The sequence below is a fragment of the Strix aluco genome, chromosome 14, assembly GCF_031877795.1.
Source record: "Strix aluco isolate bStrAlu1 chromosome 14, bStrAlu1.hap1, whole genome shotgun sequence".
NCBI lineage: Eukaryota > Metazoa > Chordata > Aves > Strigiformes > Strigidae > Strix > Strix aluco.
In genome coordinates, this window is record NC_133944.1 from 1,325,258 (window position 1) to 1,347,261 (window position 22,004).

Genomic DNA, 22,004 nt, shown 5'->3' on the forward strand with positions numbered 1-22,004 from the left:
GTAATTTCACTTAAACAAGAATACAGATGAGCTCATCAGTGGTGTGTCCAATTATTGTAGGAAACGTGATCTTTATTTAGAAGATAAAGCTAAACAAGTCTAATGAGAACTTATCATGGGCTAGCAGAAGGGAAGAGCAGAGAAGGGAAGGGATTTATGTGAGAACCTGAGTAGAACACTTGACGGGGCATGGGGGCAGTTTATTAGTTTGGTTTTACATGATGATAGAACTTTTTTGGAAAAAAAAAAAAAAGCAGATACCAACCCATTTCCTGCTTTTGAGTTGCCTTTGCTGTCCGTGCTGAGCTGAGAAAGGACATAGTGAGGCGCTTTGGCACTGTCGGCATCAAATATATCCATGTTGGACTCTTCACAATCTCGACGTTTGATCCCTGGCCTCTGCTTTGGATTTCGTTTGCGTGATTTACGTGGCACCTCAGTGTTATCATTGTAGGAACTGGTACTCATGTTACTGAAGTTGGAGGGTGAATCCTCCATCCACATACTGCAGCTCTGTTCTGACTCCAATCCACAGCCCTCATCCTGGCAGGACATCCGACTGTTGTCCAGCAAGTCCTCGGGTGGTGGCGAGATGTACAGGACTGTGTGTCTCTTCGGCGTTGACTGCTGCTGCTGGACTGTGTTACTGGTTAACTGCTTTTCACTTACCCCTCTGGTACTTACCCCCACGGCTGAGGAGCAGCTCTCCACTTGCATAGCCTTGCTGTCGGTGACTGAGGTAGAGTAAATGGTAGGACTGGAAGAGGTGGTAAAGGAGCTGCAAGCACCGCCCATGGAGGAAGAGGAAGGAGCTGAAGAAGCATCTGCGGTGTATAATTCAGAAGTAAATACAAGATACATGGTTCTGTGTGTGCTGGCTATAGCAGTCCCATTGAAATAAAGTGATTTATGAACTGATTTCTTTCCCCCAACAAATATTTGGAATTTGGTAAGTTTTAGAATGTAAATGCTTAAAGCAATACAGCCTAGTCAGTACAGTACTTTGGAAATGTCCAAATAAGACTTAGTATGATCCACTGTAATCAACTTTTTTAAAACTTAATGTTAATCCATAAAAATGGCTGCAAGTAAACAGAGCTTTCATTGCCTCAGCTGGACTAATTATTGGTGTAGAAGCCATTTCATCTAAAATAATGGAAGCCCCAATGCAAAATTCTTATAATCCACATTCAATGCCAATTAAACCATTTATTGTTGGAAATTTTTATTTTTGAAAAAGACGGGACTGTGCTTAGCCACAAAATATTAAAATAAGTTTCTAACCTATGAAGCAGAGAACTACAGGTCATTTTTAATGCAGACACTCCCTGCTTCAGAGGCAAATCCTGGAATAAAAATATGAGAAAATAAATGAGAAAAAGAGCTGCTGATTATTCCATCATAAATGAGAAATAAAATATAAAATCAACTGAGTTGGTAGGGAAAATGGAACTGGTATCAGTCACTATGACATAGCTGTTTATTTTGAAGGTCCGAAACAGGGATGAAATATCTGTATCGGTGACATGCTGACACAAGACGACATGAAATTTCTGTAATCTGACTCTTTCAGTCATGAGACTGATTTCTCTCAGACTTTATTAGCAGAGTCCCTTATGCATACAGAGACAGCTTGGGACAGACCTCTGAAAAAATTCACATTAAGGAGAATATTTTAAACAATTATGACTTCTCCAGAGGTCACACAGATCAATCTGTTTTAGAAGCATGAGAGGACAGCGAAATGATTAAAACAAAACTCTGAAGATTTCTGGAGAACATAATCATTTCCACTGAAGAATTTTAATGGACAAATCAGCTGAAAACATAGGCTAAAACGTTTCAGAGGAAGCAGTACAGACAAGTATAGGTCTTTATTTATTTAAATCAGCTGTAGCTCACTGAGGAATAACTAACTGAATTTTATATTCAGATTTAAGCTTCCTAGGGGGTAGATGCTGTCTTCTGTATTTCTGCACTGCTGACCGCATTTTACACAACAAACCAGAACCACAGAAATAATCTAATTTGGAAAACAATTGTACATAATATATATACATAATTATATAATATGTTTGTTCAGCTAGTTACTGGTGTCATAGAGGCAATAGCTATTATTAAGAGGAACATCATGTTTTTGTTGTTTGGGATTTTTTTTAAACCCAAAACATTATATTAATCTCTCAAGTCTAAAAGGTTTAGAGATAGTTGAACTATTTTATCCAGTTTAAGCTATTTAAAAGTAACAGAATAAAGTATGTTTAGCCTTGATATATGTATTTAACTAACAGCAAAACTTAGCAAAGCTTCCTATAAATCAGCCTGCTTGTGATTACCAGGGCATATCAATGACTGATGGTGAAGAATTTTTAAACCGTTACTGTTTCTTACAGCTTTTCTGTGCTAAATGAATTTAAAAGTAAACCTACAATACTACAGAATATAAAATTTAGTGATCATTACAGTTTATCAATAAACTATTCTGCTTTCATCTTCATAGGAAGTCCCTTCCCAGAACCTCCCAGTGAACCAGGAGCAGATGAATGATACCAGTTCCATTTTCCAGTTTGTTCTCTGGCAAATATAGTGGCTGAAATTGGAGAATTCAGTCACTTTGAACTGCATTCCAATTTAAAGGCAAATTTATCCTTTCTATATCATGCATTAATGCAATGCTTCTTTCAAAAACATTTATAGGATTGGCAAGAACTATTAAAATCTAGGTATTAATTTCAGTGACAATATTTAGGAGCTGATTTGCAGCCACTTTGAGTTGAGAAAGATCGTTGCTATTTGGGATGTTTACTTTACTTTGTTAAAATAGAATTAGTTTCCATTCATCATTTATACACTCAAACAGAAAGTAGAAATACGCAGCATGCATACAGCATATCTGCTGCATGCAAGTGTTTGCAAATGGAATACGTGGAGCACACAGCAGTAGTGCTGCAGCACTGGATTACTGAACAGCAATATTGTCCCATTTAAAATTAGTTGGTTTTTTAACTGATGGTACCGAGTAGCATGCATAGTACAACGCAGTGTACGCACGTCTCCTGTCTGCCTGCACGTGACAGACTGACAGAGAAATAACTGTGGACATTGAACCAGGTAGCAGGGCTCTAGAACTGGAAGACTCTTCCTCCAACAGATTGATATCCAAGATTTATCTTTTTGCAGCAAATACTAGGAATGTTTTAGAAAGTTCTTTTAAAAAGACTTAAGAAAAACTTAAAGTGACAATCACGCAGAGGTCTGCCTTGGAGCAGGTATGCCAAACACGGATCATATCCTGCTTGTCAAAATGGTTCAATGCATAACCTGTCCAGAAATGCAACAATTGTAATTTTCCCTCACTTTCTTAGGAAATAAAATCCAAATCAATCACTAAATGAAATACTTTTCAGAATAAAGCTAAACAAGCTGGTAATGGTATTATTTTAGGGCGCAGCATTCTGCAGTACTTAAGTTGCTATCATTACTGCTATCCAAAGCAATTTCTCCTCCAGTTTTTTTCCTAGAAGTTAAAAAGCATGTATGGGTATATGTGTACATGTTTTTTCTTTATATATTTAAAAAGGAAAGAAATACTGTCCATTATAAATTGGTTATACTCTCTATTTACCAGAGACACCCCTGCGTAACAATAAGATTAGATTATCAAAACAATATCAAGCTAAACAGTAATGGCAAGAAAACCTCTCTCTTTAGCCTTATATAATCTCAAATGAATGCCATTACCATCCATAAACATGCAAGTGTTTTAAAGCATGTACAGGCCAGTGTCTTCTCTATTATAATAATTAAAAACTTGTAAAAAAAGTATGACAGATATTACAGCCAATTAAATAAACTAGCTATATTCGAACAATCAAATACACAAATTTAAAATCTATTTTGAGGGATAAATTGGTAACTGCTTTAGTAACGTTTTAAGTTATGCAAATAGTAAGAAACACAGTAAAATTTACGTTTTCTCACAGAGCCTGCAGGCCTTTAGCCAACTCATCTTCCTTTGAACTAGTAACTAAAGAATTGGGGTCAACCAAATAAGAATTCACAAAGTTACTATAATGAATAAACCACTGTATGTTTTCAATGGCTCCCATTTTGTGTTATCAGTTGATTCTAAAGCCAGTGACAACACAGGTGTATCCGATACCCAAAGGAGATCTCTTGGTCAAATATGCTGCATTTGAAAAAAAAAAGTTTATTCTAAAGTTTTCACTGACTCAAACTTGACTGGTATTGCTTTAAAAGGTGAAAGCATTTTGCATTTCCTGGTTTTGAGGAAGGACATTTTCCCCAACATGCAGATAATAAACAAAATGAAGCCAGTGGACATTCAGTGTGCGGGGTGTACCTGGTCGCTGGGCTGTCACGTTAGAGTGGAAACATACAGACGCCTTTCCCAGTTTCAGCATTTCTTTTATTTGAGGTTACTTTCTTTAGACACATGTTAATGGGAATTGTTACAGGTGGCTCTTTCATTTGCAATTTAACAGTGCTTGCAATGACAAATATAGAGTTTAAATGAGTATGTACATTTTGAAATATAAGACTGAATATATTTTAACACAGCCTCAAAATAAAAATTGCTTTCAGAGCAACAACACTGAATAGAAGCCAAGTGCATGTTATGGCAAGTATGCAGCCACAGTATTATAAATGAAACGTGCACCAGCATCACAAGGTGTTTTTTTTCCTTTTTCTTAATTTAAAAAATAGGAGAGAAAAAGAAAACTACTTCCACGTTAGAGCAACTTTGATCACTGTTGAAACTAAACCTCCTGAATCTATTCATTGCCATCACTGTAACACATAAGGTAGCTGAAATAAGTGATTCTGAATTTGTTGCCTGTCCTACAATCTTTATTTCTCCCAGAGAGGCAGAATGATATCAACCAGTTCAGCATAAGGAAGTCCTGGTACTGTTTTGGACATCATAATTTACGTATCAATCAGCAATTCTGTAATGAGTAAATGAAAGATAAAAAATAACCAAGAACTAACAAACTAAGTGGTTAGTGCAGGAGTACAGAATGCAGATAAAGATAACCAATTACTCTGCACTGCTCCTAGGAAGACTAAACGTCAAAGAAATTCCAGTTGTTTGTGATACCAGTCATTTGTACATCTGCCTCCCAGAAAGTCTAAAAAGGTGCCTACTGCTCCCAAACATTTACCTCGCTTTCAGGCGGTGAACAGAATTACATTCACAACCAAGAGAATGAACAATTCTGGTTCCATCTGAAAACAAAAAGCAGCCAAAAAAACAGGCAGCGGAAAAGAGATGCAACACGCCTGTGGCACAAATGCATGCTGCTAAAAACCAGTCTCTGACACTCCATTAGCCTAAGGGAGCACATAGCACAGAGCAGCCCCATGAGCAAATCGGTGCAGTCTTTTTCTTTTCAATAACATAAAGCATTACACAAAGACAATTTATTACCTCCTGAGTTAGCAACTAAGGCAATGACATGTATTTCTATATCCTATTATCTTGGGAAGTCAAACAAGGCATTCAGCCTCTAAAAAAAGTCTGAAAGGCAGGAGGAAAAAAAAAAATCACTACTTGGCATTGAGGGAGTCTTGTCTTTAGATAAACACTTACGTGGAGCCAATCCTGAAATCCTTGTTCATTCTTTCCAAAGAGATCCTTAAATACAAGGATTACCAAGTCCTCAAAAAGAAATAGTGTCCTGATGACTTTTGCTTTTTTCTCATTGCAGCTGGAGTATAAAGCAAGTCATTTCCCAAACTGGAAAGCTTAAGGTTGCGAATGCAAATAAATTGGAGATATTTTTGGTTTTGCAAGCTTTTCAGCCACCTGTGCATGAACAGGCAGGACTAGCAAAAAGATGTTAAAGAACTAGCTTTTTTTTTTTCTCAGAATCTAGCCTGCATCCCACGCGATCTCCCCTTGGCTATGTTCAGAAAACAATTAAGTGTCAAAAGTAAAAACTCACCACATGGGGCAAGGTTCAGGTGGTGTATAAGCTTAATATAGGAAGCATACCTGTTTATTAAATTTGTTAATATATCTAACATGTCATGTTCTTGGCATGACTTTTGTATGTTAATTGGGTTTTTTGAACTGCTGGACACAGAACAATTTCAGAACAAAACCAGAAGGATACTATGTGCAAAATTTTCAGCATCAACCCTTGTGTTGCCAAAGGTTTTAAAGGTAAAACCAGAACTTACAAAGTGGCTGCAAACCTGCTTTCAACACCTCACATGCCAAACTTGGGTTTCTACTTTTCTTCTTCTTGTTATTACTAATGTAATGTCAAAAACTTTTCCAAAAAGTTTAGTTTCAAATCAGTATCAATCCACTATTTAGAAATAAAACAAAAAAAAAAGAAAGAAAGAAAAGAGACTTATGAAGAAGTCTGAAAACAAGACCGACCTATACCCTGGGTGAGATTGGATGGGTTAAGTGTCTCTGGCACTATTTGTCTTCACTATTGACAGACACTGTCACACAACCCACCACTCGATGCCTGTCTCTGAATGGCGAAGCTAGAATGCAAGTTAAGTGTATTAATAGAGAAAAAAACTAGCATCCCAGCAAATATAATAAAGCAATCCAATTCACCAGTTATTAAAAACACTCAGATTCAAGATAGGTAGGTTAATTTAATTTACATCAAGCCCAACAGTGTAAATTCCCCTTACATTCACATGCTGAACCAAGTAGTGTATTATACTTTGGGTAAATACATCAATCAATCTGGTTTTGTTATAAAGGACATCCATTATTAAATTAACACTCAAGTTTAGGCATCTAAGAACTTTTGTTAGTGGCTCACACACCCCAATTCCATGTATCTTAGATCCTCCCCACTCGGAGCGCTAACCAGCTGTGACAGGCAAGGCAGAACTCTGGGACCCTCAGCTGCTCTCTTCAAGCTCTACCTGCCGCCTCCTCGCTCCCTCCACAGCCCACCGCCCCACAGACCGACTGTACCACGTCAGGACTGATGGATCCCACAAATTTAAGAAACAACTTTTCAATGTAAGAAACAGCCTCTTTTGTTCTTTAGATGCACAGTTGGGTTTTTTCTAAGAAATGAAGAACTCCTCTTGGCCTTCATGAAGTGATCAGTGATGCTTCTGCAAGAAGGTGCCCAAATAATAGTACAATAAGACTGTTCTCTTTCTGCCCTTCTCTGGCTTGGTTTTTCATTATTAAGGAACAGGGAATTCTCATCACAAAATAATTCTCAAGCCTTTTTGAAGTAAGAATAGGAGCCACTGAATGCAAGAATTTGCCATGAAAAATCTCTCAGAATGATAAACCAGCCTGTGTTTGATTAAGCAGTTTGGGAAAATTGTGTTTACTGACTAGATGAGATTCAGGAAGACTGAAAATAAACTTAATCCAGAAAAAAAGAGATGATCTAGGGTACATTGATGTAATCCTTTATAGGTAGTTATAAGGAAGCTCTGCTCCATGCAGAGGAGCAGGTACACACACAACTCACACACAACCCCACACAACTACAATGTTTTAACTGCATTTGCAGAGAGCACGTCGTCTAAAAAGTTTCCATAAAACGGACAGTAAGAAATCTTTTTCTTTCGCATTTCCCAGCGATGACTCTCACCAGCAGCCAGCTCAGCACGATGAAGGAACCTCTCCACCACCCTGAGCTGTACCCAATCATGGCCTGGCCTCTCCCAGACTAACACAATTAGAGCTCTTTTGGGCACACACTATCGCCAGGAATAATAAACCTGTTCACATACACGTTAGTGTTAACAAGCCAGAGTAGCCGGGGCACTGTACTAATATACTGTACCAGGAAGATGCATTTTTAAAGAGCATGAGGATCTGGTTTAAATCAATTTTGCAAGAAAGAAGTATTTGAGACATGATTGAAACAAGCACACTGCAGACAAATCCCTGGAAGACATCCTCTGAGGAAATGACAGGAAGGCATTTCCAACTGGGAGGGCGGTGGGAAGAGGAAGGGAAAAGCCTACAAAGAAATGGAAGTTTTTACAGGCATTGGAGACCAACTACAAAGAAGAAATTTTTTTCCTGATAATTTGTTTACAAGATGTAATTAGAAGCCCGGGATAACAGAATTAGTAGCAGCACTGATATCCCTTTTGAAATCTCTAGTAATTATTTCTGCATCAACAGGAAAAACTGACTAATGACACCAGGAAGGATGATAAATTGACAAAATATTTTCATTAAAAATAAAAATTAAGAAGCCTGTCTCTAGCTACTCAGAGAAAAAAGGAAAAAAAAAAACCATGAACAACCCCCCCATCTCCATTTTGAGGCTTTATTAGAGTCTTTAGCCTCAGAATGAAGAAGCAGCCTTATCTTGCCAGTGGAAAACATGACCCATACCCCTTTCTACCCCACAGATGATGCAAATATTTTTAGCCATTCCTCTACAGTAGCAATTGAGAAGCAAAGCCTTATTTTCATAATTAAAACAATCAAAAATGCTATGGCAAGTATTCCAACAACAACGCCGATCAAAAAAGCCAATTACTCCTGTTTGGGACAAGTAGCTTGTCCCTTTAATTAAAAAGGAGCACAAAATTGACATGACCACAAAAACGTAAAGCTTCATTGTTTACCAAATATTTTCCCGGGATACAATCATAGATGTTTGGGAGCCAGAAAAATTCAAGACATCACAGATTAATCGTATCCAAATATGAAGGATGCAAGAATAGATCAGTAAATACATTTCAGTGGCATAAAATCTGTTCCCCTTTTATCACGGCAAGGACACCACTGTGGAGAATTCAATTTGAGATAAGCACTGGAAACTGTCAGAATGGAAACGATGCAGGAAACACTGTCCTGGGGAACAATACCAAAATATGGAAAGATACATATTCGCCTCTGTGGAAAATGGAGAGCAGCTTAACAGATCATCAACAAGTTGAAGCAGCTCATTCCAAGATCTGCTACAGAAAGAGCGAACAGATGATAAGCAGAGAAGCAAGTTTTCTGTAACAGTTTCTCAACTGGGGTTCAGGAGGTTTGAGCCTTCCTGTTACTGCAGATAGAAGATGGAAATGCAACACTTGTTTAAAGAACGTGGTTGAAAATACTCCCGAATCAACCCCAAAAGACAGGAATAAGTTGTTGACCTACCAACTAGAAAGACACCTTTGAGAAAGGACTGAAACAGCAGCGTGAATTTTAAGCATTTGAAGCACTTGCTCGATGTGTCTTGATCAACATGAAAAAATTGTTCAACCTTTAAGAACCAACTGAAAAGAATCAAGCATCCCTCCTTGCAACTGGAGCTTAAAAATATTGTGTAGAAGGCATTATTAAAGCTTCAGGCACATTTATTTCATATAAGAAATCTCCAGGCACAGCTTACAATGACATTTCTCAGCATGACACTCTCATGCATTTCAAGAGTCTAGAAGATGATTCATATTTAATGTGTTTATGGTACCGCACCAGGCAAAATCCTCCTCTTCCTGTCCCCTGAACAAAGACACTTGTAATTCAAATAGCAAGCACAGAGAACAGTTTCTAGCAGTAAAACCAGATCCTTTCCCTCCCTTCTGCTTTCCAGAAGAATAACAGAATTAGAAGCTTGAGACAGCAGCTTAGGTTATGAACATCGCAGCTCAAAATCCTAGAGTTCTATTAAATTATACTTGCCTGTTTGATATTCAGAGAGTGGGTAATACCTCTTTTGTCTGGATTAATGAGATACACATTTATTAACAAATTAATGAAAATCCAATCAGCAACATTCCATTTTAATACTCTTAAAACTGTTCTGTAAATCACAAAACAAATTTCCAAATGGAAGAACTAGAAGTCTGCCCCTGCAAGGTCACCGCTGCTAAAAACAGCCCATCCTGCTCCTCCAAAAAAACCAGAGAAGTTAACTGCAGCAATATATGTTTCTTATCTATAGTGTGATTTATAGGGAACAAAACCCCACAGCAAAGTGACTGACAGAAAAGCCTCAACTAAGTTGAATTTCAGCCAGATGCTGCCTTACTCTGTGTTCTGGGAAGCAGAGAACAAACTGTGTCAACTATTACAGGAGTAGTGAAAAACTCTCTTCATATAATTCCCTGTAACGTAATCCTCTCATTGTTGACAGTAAGCACATCTGCAATGGACTTCTACATACAGGGTGGCTAGCAGCATTTCAAATTAGCCCTTCCTTTTAAAAACAAGAGTTTTTATGAGATTACCTACAACGCTGTGGAGACTGAATTATCCTTTCCCTATCATTCCCCAGAACATTGAGGTTTTAGAGCAAGTAAGAGCTGACATAAAAATGAGAGAGAGCGAGACAGACTTACACAAAACAAGGCAATGATTTCAGATACAGGAACACTAGGCTGGCAAAGTCATCCTTCCTCCTTACCCTATCACCTGTACAGTGCCAGCTCCTCAAAAATGTGCCTACAGTCTGCTATAAGAACTTGATATATGCAAATGAATATGCAATCTTGGTCTTTTAAAATATAAATGTAAAACATCTATTTATGTTTTCCTGTATAAGCCCATAGACATGCACAAAGCCCAGGCTGATTCTCCTCTGATTTTCCTGTTAAGAAAGCAGAGCCCAGCCCAGCCAGACTTCTCATTACTACACAAGGCTGGGTGACAGGGCTTGAAAATTTTCAAAGACACTAGAGCAATCCCAAAACAGCTGCAGAAAACTGTAAAACATTATACACCCTTTTATCTAGAAACATGGCACAGCTACGGCAAGAATGCAGCTAAACCACTCACGTCCTATTCTGTCAAGAAAGTGGAGAGATTTGGGTGCAGAAGAAACACACAGCTAACCTCAATGATGTGCAGAAGCACTCCCGGGACTCTGGAAGCCAACTGAGCAGAGCGGAGAGCACTGGTGCTCCAAGGCAGGAGAGTGCTGCGGGTACCAGCATCAGTTCAGAAGTGCTGAGGTCAAGATGGCTTAGAGGAGGAATCTAAATCAGTCACTACGCAGCAGGAATTTGTGGGAGGGCAGACTATTGACTGTAAAACAATCCACTGAGACCCACTGCGAAGAGTAAATTGACCTCTCCTTGTACCCCCACCTACAACTTCAGTAGACAATGATGTTCCTTCCTCTGTTCCTAGGAGTCTGTCCCCAGTTTTAAAGAGAAAAAAAAAGTCTGGCCTCAGACTTAGCAGAATACCCACCCATCTGTCCACCCTGGGCGTATGATAGGTATTTTATGTCGCTAGCTACCTAGATGTATCTCATCTCCCAACACCAGAGGGAAGAGCAGGGACTGTTCTTTCCAGCTTTCTGCTCAGTCTCTGTAGTTTTGGAACACAGCCTATGGATCTGTTTTACAGGTAAACATTTCTCCCAGATGCATGTGTTTTCTTTCACAGCTGTGCTGGAGGAGTGGGGAAGAACCAAAAACAAACTAACCCTCCCACTAAGATGTTACACTAGAACTACCTGATTTCATCTATTGGTCAAAAAGCTGAGGTTGAGCCTTGCCTGAGGCCTGGGGGAGTGGGGCAGCTCTGCCCTGCAGCAGCACCACCTCGCTCTGGGCTGGGGCTCACCTCTCCATACACGTGTCCACACGCAGCACAACTCGCTGCTGAATGACCCTGGTCATCACGATTCTGTGGTTATAAAAGACCAAGATTCAATTGCTCTTGCACTCACTGTAGGGGACAGTGACATAAGCAATGGAAACAAAACTAGTTTTGGCTCTGTTTGGGGTTTTTTTTGTCTGGTCGGTTAGCATTTTTTAGAGAAAATTTTTAACAACTTGGAAAACTGTAGTTGCTTGTGCTTAATACTTCTGATCCTGATTTTAATGGCACCCTGAAACTTAACACTGTGTCACAATGCTGACAGAAGGTCTCCCAAGCCACAGTTCAGCAAACACTTTAAACCAGCACAAAGTGACAGCAATTGAGAGAAGCTAACTCCACCCTTTCCTGCCTCCCCACATTACCCAGCTCTGCATCTGACCCGCGGGGACCCACCGGGACAGCTCGAACCTGGTGCAGGTCCTTCACCCAACGCACGAAGAGCTATTCTGTCGGCAGTGCTATCAGCCTAAAATCTTTGTGAAACTACACTATCTGACATGGAAAACCATTCTTAATTGAGTGAGTAGGTCTCCTTTCAGTGTTAAAAAAAACACTCAACTATTTTTTGGATCTTTTCATTGAAGAAAATTGTGCTGCAGTTTAACCAAACACAGCTAATACGTTCTTAGTTTTTTTAAAAGGAACTGGAGTGGCTGTTAGCAGACACTAAATACCTGGAGGTAACAGACATTTAGTTCCATTCAAGTTTTTAAGTCTTTTCTGTTAGATACAGAATTAATTAGCAGTTCATGTCTATCTGTGGATTTAGAGTGTAACAGGGTTTGTGGGATTTTTTGTTCACTTGTTTTTAAGATGTATGTTTCTACAGGATTTGGTTGCTGCTATATCTTTGAAGCAAACCAATCATTAAGTACCTTGATTTTAGAAATATCTGCCCAAATTATTTTTTGACTGATATAAAAATATCAAATCCTTTCAATGTAATAAAAACATCAAATTCTTTCAATGACCAAAGTTCCACTGTGCACAGTTAAATCCACAGGTTCTCTCAGAAGAGGTCTGGCAAAACATGAATGGTGAGCAGTGCTGTAAAGTTTCTCTGACAAGTCTACAATCACTTTAGTTTCCGATCAGGATTCCTGTACCATGCAAATCTGGGAAACATTCTCACACAAACATTTAATGCATATGAGCTCATAGAGAGAAAAAAGAATAATGCAGCTATCTGAATCCTCACCTTAAACATATACATTTTTCTCAAGCAACAATTTTAAGGCCAATTAGGAAAGTGGAACATGACCTTGTAAGAAATATAGGGATCAAATTATGCAAAAAAAAAATCCTTATCCAATGAAGAAAGATGCATCTATCATGAGCATAATGATTGTTTTTTCCTCATTGCACAGATGTTTACTAATATATACAAGTTACTGACAAGAATTCCAGATGCTAACCAGCACTAAGGCTAACCTCACAAATTAGAACTTTGTCTTTAAATCCTTTTTTATGTTTAATGAAGATCAATGACAGAGTCTTTAGACTAAAGTCTAAAGCATGACTGGGAGTAAGATAAAGATGAAGATAAAAAGGTCATGCCTCATTTTTATATGCTGTCAATTAGAAAAATAACTAATTTCAACTTATCAGTTTATAAAAGTGCCATCCTGACATATATTCTCATGTATTTGAGAATTCTGTAATACATTACAATAGAGAGCTATGTGTGAATGGAGTTTAAATACTAAGCTTCCTCAAGCGTCTTAAAGGAAAACATGACCTTTCTTCCTCCTTACAAGTTTGGTAAAAGCGTCACGGCTCAAAATGTAATCTCCCATTCCAATTTTTATCCTAGCTAGAATTCGCTCTTTTACAGTCAGTCAGCATTCTGCCTTAGTTCCAAATAGGTATTTCTTACCCGTGAAGACAGAGTGCATTCTAGGAGTTACCAGGCCCGTGCTACATAATAACAGAATAGCAAAACAGATAACTTACTTCTTAAGAAGATATATAAAATACAGCAACCAATAACATAGAATACCTGAGAATTTAGATCACCGGTTTAGTTTAATTTATATTACCTAAATTCTCCTAGAATGAACTCTGTTACTTCTCCACGAGCTCTTTTTTACAATCAAAACTTTGCCAGCACTGTTCATGTTGGCCAGAACGTTACAAACCTTAGCAAAGCAACTGAATAAATGGGAATGCTTACCAGCAGCAACTACAGCTGGAGGCGGCGAACCTGCCTCGCCACCACTTGTTTGGCTCATGGATGCTACAGATGTTTCTCTGGAAGGTGGTAACTGCAGCTCCTTTGGGAGAAGGTCATAGACAGATTCTGTTGAACAAAAAGCATTTAATCAAAAATTTATTCATGCTCTATAAGAGAAATAATGTTTTTACCTAAAAGAGATTAACTATAATCCAACCTTTTCAGAACCTTTTGAAAAAAGTTACATTAAGCACTTGGGAGTGCTTAACATCCTGGAATACAGTTACTTCAGAAAACAAACCAAACGCGAAAACCTCAAGATACACATTATCGAAACCGAAACAAAAGGACACAAATTTGATCAAACAAAGAAATAATTCATGAACTTCCATGGAAACTGTACTCGTTTAGAATGAAAGGGCAGAATCACTTGAGAATCAAAGACAAACCTGTTCTCAGAATTTGAACTGTGCAACGGACTTCCAAAGAAAAAGAGACTAATTTAGTACCGTCATCCACAGAATATCCTATAGTCTTCCTAAAGTGTCAGTTCTTGATATGTAAGATCCCTTACTTCCATTTATCTGCAATTTTTTTTTTTCCCCCTCTAACTCTTCTGTAAACTCACACAAATGCTCCAGGGAAACCAGTCTCCACTAACGAAATGGCTAGTGCCAGTCCATTTTACACGGAAAACTCTTTGATATAACTGTGGCAGATCTGTGCAGTACTATAACCTCAGAGAACTTTTTTGTGCGACTTCTCTGTTGTGAAGCAGTTATGGCCACCACACAGCTCACCTGACAGAGCTTCAGCAGCCAAGACACAAGAAGTGAAGTCAACAGCCTCATGTTCAACCTGCTTCTCCATCCTTGCCGACACCTCGAAGCAAGTCACTGCCTACGGTCAGATGGCTGCTTCGGAGTCCAATTAGCAAGAGCTCTCGCTGCACCCAACAACTGAGAAATTATCTCAGCATAACTCAGGGATACAAACCACTCCACTCAGGCACGAGCATGCAGCTGTAAACCCACCTCTTCCAGGGGATACACCAAAGATGCATCACTTCAACCACCCTATTTGGAGATGTAAATAACTTAGATGAACAGCTATAAACTGAATCAACAATTCTACACCACAAAACTTTAAGAAATTCCTTCACAGGTATTATTCAGGTGACTGAGATAGATAGGGAAAACTCAGTGTGCATTTTTAAAGTTCTTTTTTCCCCCCCATGAAGGAACAGTTATTCTGAACTGATCCTAAAGTAAAATACCTTTGTGCTGCAATTCTGTGAAAATCAGAAAACCCACAGAATTGTTAACTAAAAAGCTTTATCTGCATTAGGCCCTGTAAAAAATGAAACACACTTGAGAGAAATGCACAGGTATATACACAGCCAGCAATATAGAACTGTATTAAAAATACAACATATACCAAATGCTGGTTATGCCACAAACCAGAACGGTTACCATACTGGGTAAGAGGACAAATATTCCCACCACTAACTGGCATAAAAAGAGCCCAAGAAAACTGTAATGCTGTTTTCAGGACACTACTTGTCTGTTACACACAAAATTATAAGCGACTACCAACAACAGCTGTGAGCTGGTGCTGACGTGTACCCGGAGTTAGCTCCACTGCCCGCCAAACTTCTTCCCTTCTGCTGCAAGATTTTTTTTTTTTTTCCCCAGTTACACCCACTTGTCAGAGAACTTTTCAGTATGATGACAAATAAAACAAACTTTTTTGTTTTAATTTAAGCTGATAATTAAAATATTGGCAACCAGAGGTTGCAATCCAAATCCCAATCAGAAATCTCTGCCGAGGTTTTCCGTAAGTTACCCATAATGCTGAGACAATGTACGAGGAAAATACTTTGAGACAGCTCAAGTTAACTAACCATAAATTCAAAGTTTTATTCTTTGGAACAATCTGGGGAAGAAAAATATTTACTTGTGCTAACTGAAGATCTTAAAAGGTACAAAAGGCAAAGGGAAAAGACAGACATTTGTTCACACTTTTGCTCCTGTTTTACTACAAGGAACAGCTGCATTAACATTTCCCTCAAACATTAATTCCCTTTTTAAAATTAACTTTTTCCTCAACTATTAAGGCCTGATTTCTCACTCTTTTGAACTAGTAATTTTCAACACCATACAACTGCCTTTCGAAGTAAATAAATTAGACCAATTTAAAATCAGTTATGTAAAGATATGGTTACAATGATGCTTCTCATTTTATATTTCATTTCCTTTTCCCAAAAAAAAGGTTACTTTTTTATTGATAATGTATCACACTACTAAGGAGGAGTATCACGTACTTTCTGTATGAGCACATAGTTTAAACATACTCTAAATTTTAGCCTTTATTTAAAAAGGTGAATCATGCCTTTATTTTTTTATCTTACAAATTTTAGTTAAGTCACATATGCATAAGGACTTGAATCCAATGCAAAAATTAAAAACCAAACTAAATTGCATTTAAAATTGTTACTAGCCAAATACCATCTCCTTATGCCTGCTGTGCCAGTGAGGGGGAAGAACAAGGCACAGTTCTAATTTAAGATGGGAATAGAGTGCAGAAAGTACAAGGAAAAAAATCCACTGACTAAATAATCAAGTTATACTGACATTAGAACAAGAATGCCTAAGGAATGTGAAGGAAGTAGAGATTTTTTTTTTTTTATTGTATTGAATATACTTCTGCCAGTGAATCAAAAGTGCTAAATTCACGGGAAAGAGATGCAATAGGTATCCACTCTTAGAACAGTAGGAGCAAACAGGGCACTAGATCAACTTTTACCTACTCTGCCTTGGGTAAAAAAAACTTAAAAATCTACTAGTCAAGTTCTGGCTGGACCATCCACTAAAGAAGAGCAGAAAGGTTGTGCATTATCTGGCTTGCAAAAAGGAGCATGTTTGATCTAACAGCATTTAAGACTCTATGCACAGCTTTAACAGGGAGGACAGTGTAAAATCCAGACCTGGCAAGCCAAGAAGCCCAGTTACTGCTTCAAATAGTCACCGTCAGTCCGTTTCTGCACCGGCACTGTAAGGACAATACAATTATCAACAGGTGTCATTGTAAATTCAAATCTGGTTTAATACATGGAAGTATGGAGCGAGAACCCTGTTAATGTACTTACACGGACTGCTATTGGGGACTTTCAGTCTCAGTTCCCCTCTTTCTTTTGTAAACTGTGAAGCCAGTCCTCATGTACAAAGCCCAGGGCAGTTATAGGAAAGAACAAAACGTGTGTGCACCTTTCTAAAAACAAGCCTTCTCCCTTCCAACCCAAACCATTCTGTGATTCATGTAACCCTTGCTCCCGAGCCACCTCACGCTCTACAGGCACAGAAACGCAGCCAGTGCTGCATATTTTCTCAACGTTTGTTATTTGTCATGCTGCATTCTGAGAAAGCTTCTGTGAACCACAAAATCCCAAGCAGTTTTCAGAGAAAATGTTTACTTATTTCCACGTTGAATGGCTCCTATAAGCTTGGCCGCTGGCATAGCTATCAATACGTCAAAAAATTCTCCAAATAAAATGTGGTGTTTGGAAACCACAAGATGTGTGTGGGTCTGTTTTCTGCTGAACTACAGATTTTTCTTCAAGATGAGTATCTTAATTCAAGAGACTGAAGAATGAAAGGTTCAGATTTTGTCCCAAGAATGAAAAGCACAAATACCATCCAAAGAAAAATACAGTTATGCTGTGAGGGGGTACTTCCCTACTTGACATCCCTGTGCCTCTCAGTAGTATTGCTCCTGCAGCCAGCCGTTGTACAACTGCTCCAGACAGCAATCCCTTGTAAACGAGCACCAGCCTTTACTCTGGCTGGCACTGGTACTACCAGCTACAGGAGGTTAGTAAAATCCAAGCTCACTTCTCAAAAAAAAAGCCATCGCAGATGTTCAGCACTGGAGCAGCTGCTGCACTGTGATGACCACCCAAGGTCTCTGTCACCACCTCCCCTATGGAAAGTTATGCTCATTCAGCCCTGTTGACAAAAAGTGATTTTAGTTCAAAGTGCACCCTGCAACAAATTCTTCCTATCGAGCCATCTAAACCCTCGCAGATGTCACTGTGCCAGAGCTGGGCAGGCCGTTGCCTACAGAGCATTAGCAGCAATATTCAAAGCTGCTACAGTCGCTTGACAGGCTGCTCTGCTTATGCTGAATATTCCTTTAGACCTAAGACACTGGAAGCAACTCACCAAGTATTTCTGCTATGCAAAATGTTTAGTGACAGGCCCCAAAATGAGGGACTGTAACACAGCAGGTGTATGTGTGCATGTACATATAGAAACCTTTTATATTTACATATATACATGTTGACTATATATACATACATTTTCACTCCTTTCTGTTGTCTCTTAAGAAATCCTCTTTGAGGAGAGAGTTGCTAATAGTCGTAATTCTGTCATGACTCCTAAGATATCCAGTGTTGATTACAAAGCCTCACTTCCAAAAGCTACGTTATTCGGTAAAAGTGAACTCTTCTCTTTGGGTTAATTGTTGTGGTTGGGTTTTTTTGTTGTTTAAGAAATTTACTTTTACCTCTCAAACATGACGAAGGTTCTGTCAAGTTTGCTGCTTTAAAGAGATGCTCAAATCCGAAACTCCCACAGCGTATTTTTTCTCAGGGAACACATAATTTTAGCAGTAATCCACAACAAGCACAAGTATAATCTTTGTGAATAATTCTAACAATATGATGGGGGGGGGGGGGGGGGGGGGGGGGGGGGCTAGAATTAGAACTGAAGCACATTCCCAAAGATCACAAGACCATTAAGAGCAAATCTTTAATTTCATGCTTCATTAGTAAAAGACCAAACTACTTGAAATGTGGTCTAAAATAACGACACCCAGTTTTTATCCCAACACACTTGGATACCCCACCTAAAACTGAAGACGCACCCTACACTCAGAAAAGAAACTGGCATTAGCCTTGACAGCTGTAAATACAAGAGGACGGGGCAAGCTGTTAGGAGGGAAGGGAACACTTTCCCCTCCCTGGAAGGGTTCAAGGCCAGGTTGGACGGGGCTTTGGGCAACCTGGGCTAGTGGAAGGTGTCCATGCCCGTGGCAGGGGGGTAGATTAGATAATCTTTAAAGGTCCCTTCCAACCCAAACCATTTTATAATTCTATGAACACATGGCAGAAGGTTAAGGTCAAATCCAAACTTCAAGATAAAAAACCAAACCTCCTCGCTTTTCTTCAGAACAGATGTAGCTTCATATTCTAACACACATCTTCAGTGAACTGGATTACTAAGAGCTATCATTTCAACCCTTCTTGGAGGAATCTGAAATTGTTTGGATACCTTTAAACTAGTTTGCTGCAACAAACCTGCTCTTCACAAATCAGACTTCAAATGAAACTTTGTGTTTTCACCTAAACACAGGCCAATGTTTATATACGCTTCACTATAAATAGCATTAAAGCAAAAACTGACAAATTCCAGAAAGATTAGAGTTGTTGCAAGGAAACTAATTCTTCCCCAGAGGATATAGTTTCCCTCCATGCCTGATATCATATTTAAATAGCTAAAGCTCCCTCCCCTATTCATCAGCTCACCTCCATCACCATGTTTTACACCCGTGTGCACACACACACCCCAACTATATAAAATTTTCTGCTATGATTTTGCATTTATTCATGTGGAGAACACCCACAAAAAAGAAAAGGCTGTTATGTAAATGCAGTATTACATTTGAAGGCAAAAATAAAAATTCAGCATCATTATGTATTTAGCAAGAAAAAAAAAATGTGGACAGAATTCCTGTTTTCAGCAGCCACTGTGTTGAACCAACGAGTCAAATTTCAGCCAGCTGACAGCGCAAAGTGTCTTGTAACTTATTGCTGATTTCAAATCCCCTTGACTGATACATTAGTTGATCTCAAGTTTCTTTTTCTTTTTTTTGTCAGAAGTAGCTCCATTTATACCCAACATCTCCCCTAAACACATTTTCTTTCTCCATACAGGAAGAAAAGAACATGCATTTCAAGAATACTGTTATTATGAAATATAAACAAGAGCAACACAAAGAGTAACAAAATACTAGCGCTCAGCCAAGAGACACACTTGTTTCCACATACAAACCCTCACCTGCATTCATGTAATCAGTTATTAGATATCCTAATTACAATAAACTTCCAAATCTCCTATCTTCCCTCAAAATACCTGAACTAGACGAGCCCAGGCATCACAAATTCTAGTACTGAAGTCAAGGACACATGGGGACAGGCAGATTTACAAAAAGTATTTTAAGTGTCAAATTTCTTCAACTGCTCTTTATCCGATTATCCTACCCTATAATCTCTCATCTGAGATCAGCTGCCTGTAACTTTGATCTTCCTGCCAGTTATACTGACAGCTCAGAAAATTCTATTTCACATGGCCATACTGACCAGAACAGCAGCAAACATTAGGTCAATATCCAACACCACCAAATTTTAAATCCGGGGAGGGCAAGATTTTGTTAGTGTACTGCTTGAAACTGCACAAAACAGTCAGAATTGAAAAATTAATGAAAAATAATCAAGTAATATCATCCTGGACTCGCTTGTTATTGCCACACACCAAGCCCAGCGCACACGAGCCAAACAATCAGCGTTCAGTACACTTGGCTATCAGCAGGAACCCAGCCAGCATCCAGCCCCAGGTGAAAGGTATTTACCACCACTCTTCTCAAAAAACTGCAAGAGCAGCAACAAATCCTGAAGGTACACAAAAGGATATACCTAATATAAATGGCTACACACAACTGAAATCAGTTCATTTTAAATTAAGAGCTGAACAAAAGCCATCTGTGAAAGGGCTGGATGCGTTACAATCAGTCTGCACAAAAATATATCCTTGGGTCAACATGTATCTGGATCAGTCCCAGCAGCTGGTGACAGGAGCTTTGTCTTTGAGGGAGAGAGGAGAGGCCTCAAAGGTTCAGGAAAAATAACTCGGAGGAGGTAGGAAACAGTGGGTGAAGCTGATCTGATGATACTACAGTGGAAGTGCAAAAAGCTGGTGGTTTGTGATGGCAAACTGGAATGTGTAAGTGCTCCTTCTCAGGCTAACCAGGCTAAATTAGCCAAACCTGAGTACTCCAGCCTTCCCCATCACCACCAACAGAAAACACTATACTGAGATTTTTGCCCTTGCAAGACTTTTCTGCACCTTTAATGAATCTTTTGAATCAACTTTTTGGTTTCATCTACATAAGAATTCCAGCTATACAGATTAAGAACTGCAGTTTCTAGTAATTTAGTGCCTCATTAACTCGCGCTGTGCTAGGACGGGTTCACCACGTTACAAAAGAACCTGTCTGCCCTCAAACTTCTGTGAGGCTTTCTTAGCTTACCAGTGAATTTCATTGAGATCCGTCTGGTTAGTTCAAAGAGCTTACACTTGTAACTCAGCATTTGGTGACACTGGGAGCACAGAAGATACAGAAAGCAGCAGAGAATACCCATTTCCAATGTTTAAAAGCATCCCTCATTTTACCAGTACCACCACGCGCCTTAAACGTTATGGAATGCGCTTTTACACCAGCAATTTCCATTCGCTTTGCTATTCTGTACCAGAAGCAAAGCCATGCCACCCAGAACTTCCACACATGGAAGCCAAGTTGTGAACTCAATGGAGAACTCTGCCCTGACCTACTAGCAAACAAGGTCATAACTAACATAGAGGGAGACCAGTATCACCAACTGAAAAGGTCATCTGCTCCCGACTGCTACAGCTCCACAGAATCCTGCTACAGAACTAAGAGAGCAATACACAGCAAAATAGCCATTTCTCCTTTCTAGGCATGTAATTCTTCCTGCTCACCCCCTCCCACCCCTTTTTTTAAGTAATCAATGTAAATTCAGTAGAATAATCAGTTAAACTTGAAATAGTGGGGGAATGCTGGCAGGTTATTTTTGACAACAGTTAAGAACACACAAAAAAAAACAGAAAAGAAGTATTGCCTCTGCCTTTAGCTGAAGCCATCCTGCCACTACATGTAATAGCCTCTAAATCAATTTCTGATCACAATGTGGAAAATCCCTTTTTTTGCTACAGTTTTCCTCTTAACAACAAAGACATCAGACATCACTTCACCTGGCTGCAGCGCCCACTCCTACTTCAACGCCATTTCTCCAGGTTGTTCCCCAGGCCCAGCCTTGAGGAGGTCGATGAAATACAGCCCCAGCTCTCCCCCAGCCCAGCTGGCTGTCCCACCACAGTGACCTGCTCC

At 39.1% G+C, this 22,004-nt stretch overlaps 1 protein-coding gene across 7 annotated transcripts in view; it reads right to left on the reverse strand.

Annotated features, from left to right (window-relative positions):
* NFAT5 (nuclear factor of activated T cells 5) overlaps positions 1-22,004 on the reverse strand; it is a 72,247-nt gene that overhangs the window by 33,112 nt on the left and 17,131 nt on the right. For 4 of the 7 annotated variants that reach the window (XM_074839605.1, XM_074839602.1, XM_074839604.1 and 1 more), the window contains exons 2-3: positions 13,761-13,886; positions 266-824 (exon numbers count right to left, since the gene is read on the reverse strand). In XM_074839605.1, the coding sequence (XP_074695706.1) occupies positions 266-824; positions 13,761-13,886 (685 nt within the window). Of the gene's footprint in view, positions 1-265; positions 825-1,284; positions 1,347-6,412; positions 6,526-13,760; positions 13,887-14,560; positions 14,625-22,004 lie in introns of those variants that run through there. The other 3 variants (XM_074839608.1, XM_074839606.1, XM_074839603.1) reach the window with 3 other exon arrangements.